Below are 8,106 nucleotides of genomic sequence, written 5' to 3'. Positions count from 1 at the left end.
TTCGCGAGTGAAGCCATCTTCGGACGTCTCAAATCTGAAATTGGCCCCTTAATAATACTATGATGGTCCACCACACTAAACAAATTTTAATCTACAACAATAAAACACAATTGCACCAATATTAATAATAAATTTCCAGATTTTTGGTCATTTAGGCATTTTATCAAACACCTAGAGTACATTGCATTTTACTACCTCTACTAAGGGTGTTTCTTCATCCAACAATCCCCCATTCCCACCAACAAGATATAATACAACATCCTTTGTCCAATAACTACCTTCTTAGCATCGTTATAATCATCAATGAACTCGCATCCACCCAATTGTTACTAATTAATTCATTACAAAAATCTCTACAACACCCAATAATCTAGTTGAAACATTTATGGCTTCCAAGCACCATCCAATAAGTGCAAATACTTATTTCTTGCTCATATATTCACTAACAATCCATGATTATAGATTTAAGAGTGAAAGATTACCTCTTGAAGACCAAATCTTGAAAGTCAACTTTTGGGGTGTTCTTGAGATTTTGAAGAAATCCTATGGAATCCAATACAAAACCTTGTTGTAACTAGTGATCTAGAAGTGGAATCATCATAAAAAAAACACTTAAAAACTCGCCTTAGGTGTGTATTGGAAGCCTTGGCCAGATGGGTGATAGAGAGAAAGCCCTAGTCTTCAAGAAATGACTTAGCCCCTCTCTCTACCCGTCCTTGGGGTTATTTAATGGACTCCTATGTGCGCGGCCGTGCACCTGGGCAAGTGGCCGTGCATCCGACCGCGCACCTGAGGCAGAAAGTCTCAAATATGCGTGGTCGCGCATCTGGGCGTGCATATGACACAGGTCCAGTAAAATGGCCATAACTTTCTGTATACTTATCCAAATGACGAATGATTTGATGCGTTGGAAACTAGAATCAAAGGGCTTTAATTTGATAGGTTGTACACCATATAACTCTTTATATCTTGAGAGTTATGCTCGTTGAAAATTAAATCTTGTGCAAACTCACTTGAAACTTTAGTCTATTATGAATTTTGCAACTTGTACATTCGATGTTAAAACCTATCGAATCAAATCCACCTCAAATTTTGCACACAAGTCATAAATGACATAACAGACCTATTCCAATTTCCAGAATCGGATTCCGACCTCGTTATCAAAAATTCAACCTTCGATCGAACTTTCCGAAAATCGTCTATTTTTCAACTTTCGCCAAAATGCGTCGAATTGTCCTATGGACTTTCAAATCCAAATCCGGACATACGCCTAAGTCCGAAATCACCATAAGAAGCTATTGACATCACCAAAATTCTATTCCGGGGTCGTTTGCTCAAAAGTCAACTCTCTGGTCTAATACTTGCCATGAGTCTAGTATCCATATAGACTCATACAGATATTCATAAAGATCATTAGTGACTTCATATAATTTGAAATTGAGGTGTAAATATATGAACAAAAGTTTGACTTCATCCATAGAATACGATGCAATAAGGAAGTTAATGAGCAAACTACAGCAAAATGCTCCATGTGTACATATAACTGAACCAGCGCCTCAAAGAGTATCCACAGGTTAAAACATTTCAATTACTGTTGAGGAAAAGTTAAAGAAAAACAAATAATAGTATGAGATATCAAACCAGTTAGTTTCTTATTGTATGGTGTAATGAGAAGAGTTATCCTATGCTGCCATCAGCTATTTACATGTCTGTACAGCAATCAGTTTTTTCCCCAATACATGTTATCCACTGTCAGGTGAAGGAATGCCTCAACTTTCATCTTAATCTTTGACAGACCTTTCAAATCCAACAATGATGGTGTTATTCGAGTTAATCTGCATCAAGCTTCTACAGTCGAAAATTGCACGCTGGTAACTTAATTAGTCTCCTCCAAGAAAATGAGGCATCAGCATTATAGGGTAAAGAAACCTGTACATGGACTATGGTTGGAATCAAAAAGCCTTGCATAGGCTAGACTTCAAGTTAGACGAACATTGTTCCCTTATTGGACTACTTGTCACACACAATCTGCTCCTTTTTGGTTCAGATATCCTGCAATGCAATATCGCTGCTGCAAGCACATCAACTAAGCCAGAGTCGTCGGATTCGTCAGATTCTCCAGATTCTCTATTCAAACTTTCACACCTTAAATCTTCGGTTTCCCCAGTGTTAGATTTACTGTATCTCTTCTTTCCATCTGATTCTAGTCTAGAGGTAGTTGTTGGTATTTGGCTTGGTGTACCAGAGAAATGCTTTGGCTTCAACCTGACAGACACTGTCTTCAAAGTTCGCTCTGTGTAGAACAGCATCCATGGATGACCTGAAATGCATCTTAATCATAAATTGGAAACTAAAGCAGCAAAGTGTTGATTATTATTTGATAAAGCTGATCAAGAAAAATTTAACTAGGCAAACGAAGGATACAGAAAAAGTAAAGGTGGTTCTGCCCGTGAACCAGTCAAAGGTAACAGAAAATTGTTAACAAGTCAATAGCTTTAATTAATCAGATACTACTCCGTAGAAAATTTCGTGTTTGATCAAAACTTAGGAACTGAGAATTGTCAACCCAGTTACCTACTTGTTGAAGCAATTAGCAAGGGGAGCAGTCAATAACAAGTAAACTAATATGCTTACTTAGTACTTCTTCTGCAGTTATCCTTGCAGCAACATCCCTTGTGAGAATCCGCTCAAGAAGATCTCGTGCAGGTTTAGACACAGATTGCCATTTTTCGGAGTGAAAATCAAGTTTCATGCTTTTAATTGCCTCAAAAAGAGCATCCAGAGATCCCCCTTGAAACGGAAGAACACCAACTAGTAGAGCATGTAAAAGAACACCAGCACTCCAAATATCAGTCTTTTTCCCGTAATCCCCTGTAAGAACTTCAGGGGCCACATAAGCAGGACTTCCAGCCAACCCACTTAAACTCTGACCTGCATTATAAAAACAACATCTATAAAAAGGTGGAAAGCAGAGTTAGGAGGAATGTATCCCCTCCTATACTTTGCAGAGTAACAGACATAACCACATTCTTCGGAAAAAGACCAAAGAATAAAATAAAAGGAAAAGAAACTTAGACATTTTTTGCCTGAAAAAGTCTATGGTCCCATACTGTCCTCTCTAGAATCAGCACCATCAACATATAGATTTGACAAATCCAAGAGAATATTACCACAATCTGATATTACTTCAGTTATATTTTGGATTTTTCCAGGTTTATACAAACATTCATCAGTCAAGCCGGAAAAAATTATTTGAATTGCTCAAAACTTCAAGCATAGAGGGTAACTCAATTAGATGTTTTACTATATTCACGATCATTGCTTTAGAAAGTTTATTTGAGGTATGCCTTGAAGAGAGGTGCTACTATATCACCATCTACCAACAGGGGTAGGCAAAAGTCCTTTGAAGTGTATGCAGTTTTCCATGGGGTGTTTGCCTGTAACTTTTTCTTTTTCATCAGGGAATATTTTTTACCCTTTAGGAAGTTAGACTTCAAAAATATCTTACTTTAATTTTTATTTTTTAAACTAATGAGAGGTAATTTAATCAACATCTATAGCACATGTAATTTGAGTTGGTTCACTACGCCAAAGGGAAAGAGAGAAATTTTGTGAAGCCCTGACTTGTGTAACGCTCCCCCCCCCCCCCACCCCACCCCACCCCACCCAAAAAAAACACACAAATAGACATCACTGATTGGACATCTCCAGCCATTCTTAATTTGCTGTTCGCTGCTCTGTTCGGACTCCACGATTTCAACTCTGTCCTACATACCTTGGTTCTTGCTGCTCTGAAATATTACTCCCTCCTTTTTCTGACTTAGTTTGAGTTTTGTGTCCTGTAGAAGCTTCAGGATTATATCATGGTTTGATTTTGTTAGTGAATTCCCGCTATCCAAGTTTTTTTTTCCTTTTTGGATTAGCCTATTCTCTGTATACTAATCCTATTTATGTTTTATTATGAAAATAAGCTCCAAAATGCTCCTCATGCCTCGAGGAAATATGTCTACCGCCACAGTAAGGGTCAAGCCTGACAAAAAGCACCGGGGGCTTTGTAAACTGCAGCAAACACGAACAATAAAAAGCATGGGAAGGAATAGGTGTTGTCTACGACCTCGCAAAATATTAGAGGTTTACATGGTCGTGAAAATGGGGTTAATATAAAGTTAATGTATAAAATATCACACTCAGTGAACCATAATCTAGAAATACTATATTGGAAAACCACAAAGGAGTTTCTGCTGATCTATGTGTAGTAGAGCTACACATCTGAAAGTACAAGTTACCAGCCATTCATTGAGTTTCACAATAGAATACATGAGGAAATACCGAAATAGGGATAGTTGGTATTGGAATTGTAGGACCCAGCTGTCTTAAGGTATTCAATAAAAATGGTCCTTCAACAAAAATCAACCAATAACACATCTGCAAGCTAAGTTGTTTTTCCAGATAAACCAATTTCTTCAATTTTACCTGACTTCAGTTAAATTGGGAAAAAACAAAAGAGAAAGAATGAAAAGAGCATCAAATACATAGGAATACACTCATGAGATCATTGATGTTCTCTGTTTCCACTTTCCACCATCCATCTATTCTCTATCACCTGAAAATTCAAGCATTGAAAATTCCATTGCTATGCAGTGACATGGGTGACAAATAGTGGAACACAGTGTAGATTTCAGATTAAGGAGGTGATATCATCCAAGCACTTGAACCTTTTTTTATAACCAAGAAATTTCCCAACAGCAAGTGGTGTACGGTTCAAAGCTCGGTGGATTGTGGACCCGCCCCTCTACCCTTCTCCACTTAAATACCAGGTTTTTGTAATCAGCAAGGCTCAAACCCGTGACGCGCGCCTAACCTGCGATGCTCTCTTACCACTAGGCCAAAGCCCTGTGAGCCCAAGCACTTGTGCCAATTAACAGAATAGCTAGGGGAAGGCTCACATGTAGGTAATCTCAAAATAACTTTCAAAGATTAGAATTCCCAAATTATCAGCATAATGGACACATCTTTTGAAGAAAGAAATAATCACAAGAGATATCCCAAGATTCAAACAAGTACACAGACCAACCACAGAATTTTTGAGTTAAAAAAATAACTAGAACATAAACTATTAGAAACGAATCGCAGTTGGAAGAAATGTGAAACCGAATGCTAGGCAGAGGCATTGCCACTAAGATAATACGAGCAAAATTTACCATAAAAATAAACCTTCTGGTTAACATGACAGTGTAATAAGTAACACAAAACAAGCAAGACTAACATATATAATTGGGTTCAAGTGCAAGTGTTTTACCATTGGCAATCCTCATAGCCAAGCCGAAATCTGCAAGCTTTATCTTCCCAGAAGCAGTTAAAAGGATATTCTCAGGCTTAATATCCCTATGTACAACTCCCATATCATGACAATACTGTGTCACCAACATCAAATCCTTAAATATATTAGCAGCCTTCTGTTCCGAAAACCTACCCTCCTTCGTCATCCGGTCAATCAACCTCCCACCGGAACACAACTCCATCACCAAATGAAAACTTTCCCCATCCTCATAGACAGACTGCAATGTCACCACACCTGGGTGCCCCGATAAGTGTTGCATTATCTCCACTTCCCTATGAACCGTCTCTTCGCCTTTAGGCAGCGTCTTGCAGGCGAATTCAACCCCAGTCAACTTACTCCTACACATAAAAACTGACCCAAATTTACCTTTCCCTAATGCTTCCCCCATTACATAATCATCTTCAATCTTATTCTTCCTACCCATTTGTGTGGCTGCATCTATACATCCTATTTTTCTTTTCAAACCTCGGGTACACAAACTAATCGACGAACTGCCACCTGGCGCCGGAGCAGTTGCAGCAGCAAGCCTAATACTAGTTCTACTACAAGATCCTAGGCCAACAGCATCATCTTCCTTGCACCTCTTTTTCAACCTTCTAGAACATTCCTCTAATGAAAAATGGGTTTTTTTCAAATTCGATATCATCGAATCATGGGTTGAAGTTGAATCCCATATTTCTCTCTGTTTTTTATAAGGGCACGGAATTTCACATCCTTTTCTCTTCTTCCTCATCAATCAATAAATCGATTGCAGCATATATATATACGTCAAATTAGGGCAAAATTAATCTAAACCCAATTCACATATCACTTATCCAGTGACTCTGAAAAGCTTTCCCGGAAAAAAGAACACGGAATTGAGGGAAATATGGGGATCAAATGATTTGGGTTTCTAGAGAGTGTCTGCAAAAAGAAAAGGATATAGAGAGAGTAATTTTCGATCTATTTATAAGAGCTTAATAGGTTATTTCTCCTTGTCCTACTTAAATGAGGATATTTATTAGGAGTCAAAAAAGTATGATTTTTTATTTAAAAAAATATTATATAAAAAAGATGTAAATATACTCCTAGCCCAAAGGTTTGAAAGTTCGCAATAATATTTCAATACTTCAAATAAATTTAAGAAAATTAGGAACTGATATTTAAATTTATTTCTGATTTAGATATTTGAATTTACCTGATTCTAAGCATCTTTTTGTGAAGCGTATATAATATTTTCTAAGGATTAACTAAATAATCACAAAGTTACTGATTGGATACTGATAATAATATATCATAATTAAGTGTTTCCTTTTTTATGTCATTGGACTTTTATTGCTTTTATTATCAATGGATCAAAAATAGATAAGAGAATTATTTTTGAGAGATATTACTTGTATTACTTGATAACAAAATGTTGGAAAAATAAGGTTTTTATGAACATTTATTTATGGATATACATTCCTTGTATAGTTAGGTTTATTAAAGGAAAGTTTCTTGTAAGAAAAGTAATTATTATATGGTAGCTTGATTTCTTTTGCCAAAAATGAGCACATTATTCCTGGTAGGGATGTCAATGTATATTTAAAAACGACTAAATCGACCGAGCCGTATCATGTCGAACCAATTTTTATGTTTCTTTTAATAAAACTATAGATTTTTATATAAATATATAATCATACCGATAATCAGGGTAGGCTTTTTATTTTATAAAAATAAATCAAGAAAATAATCGTACCGAATAAATTTACATGTGAAAAATATATTTACATATTAAGTTTTAAAATAATTGTAATATATTAAAATTTTCCTTGTACCTTAGAAATGTGAAAACTGTTACAAGCCAACAAGTAATTAAATTCAAAATCCTAATTCCCAAACATATAATGCTACTTCTATTGAAACTAAAATATTTCTAGCATATTCACTAGCAAGACATAAGGTATTCTAGCGATTAGTATCAAACTACAATATATTGAATATGTTTCCTTTTGTATGATTTAGATGTATATTTTTGAATATTTAATCTTCTATAGACTTTATTCTTGAGTTTCAGTTTGGTTAATGTCTTTTTACTCGTGTGGTTATGTTTTCTTTGTCTTTGTTTAGTTTCTTTTACGTTGTTGTAGAATAGTTGATGGATCTATACTCTCGCCATCTTTCGTATTTTCTTAATCCATCACCCTTTAAATAGTAAAAATATCTAGAGATTTTGTTAAGTTCTATAAAAGTACGTATGTTATTGCATTCTACTTGTACTAGTAATTTTTACATGACATTTTAAAAAAATATTGAAAATTAACCGAACCGGTTTTGAAAAGTCTTATTTTAGTTATACATAATAGAATAACCGAAAAATTAGTATGGTACAAATTTTAAAAAATAATTGTCTGAACCGAACCATTGACACCCCTAATTCCTGGGAAGAATATTTTATTCTTCTATAAATAATAAAAAAAGGAGAACTCCTTTATGCCAATTGTATAACTATATTTTTTAGAAATAAATTCTATACAGTTTTTTCTCTATATATTTTCTTTATATAACTATTTACGACATAGTTTAATTTATCACTAGATGGAATCATACCATAAAATCAATTCAGAAACACTACTAGAGTTTGGTGTGAATATGCTTCAAGAGAAAAGGCACAATTTAGAATTATCGAAATAACTCGACAAATTTTGGGATTTTTTTTTTTGGCATAAAGCAAGCTAGTTTAAATTATTTCACTTGATTTTAGTTAATTTTTCATTTGAATAAGTTGTCTTTATCAGAATGTTCTA

General features: G+C 35.2%; 1 protein-coding gene across 1 annotated transcript; it reads right to left on the bottom strand.

Moving 5' to 3' along the window:
• Window positions 1-1,628: 1,628 nt before the first annotated feature.
• On the bottom strand, window positions 1,629-6,307 carry LOC107764069 (serine/threonine-protein kinase PEPKR2-like). Its single transcript, XM_016582594.2, has 3 exons — window positions 5,300-6,307; window positions 2,635-2,931; window positions 1,629-2,320 (listed from the first exon to the last, which is right to left on the bottom strand). The coding sequence occupies exons 1-3, from the start codon at window positions 6,072-6,074 to the stop codon at window positions 1,953-1,955; spliced, it is 1,440 nt and encodes a 479-aa protein (XP_016438080.1). The 5' UTR covers window positions 6,075-6,307; the 3' UTR covers window positions 1,629-1,952.
• Between the last annotated feature and the right edge of the window lie 1,799 nt (window positions 6,308-8,106).

The sequence above is a fragment of the Nicotiana tabacum genome, chromosome 19 (genome assembly GCF_000715075.1).
Source record: "Nicotiana tabacum cultivar K326 chromosome 19, ASM71507v2, whole genome shotgun sequence".
NCBI lineage: Eukaryota > Viridiplantae > Streptophyta > Magnoliopsida > Solanales > Solanaceae > Nicotiana > Nicotiana tabacum.
Note: the sequence above shows the minus strand (reverse complement) of the source record. Positions and strands in the feature narration are given on the sequence as shown.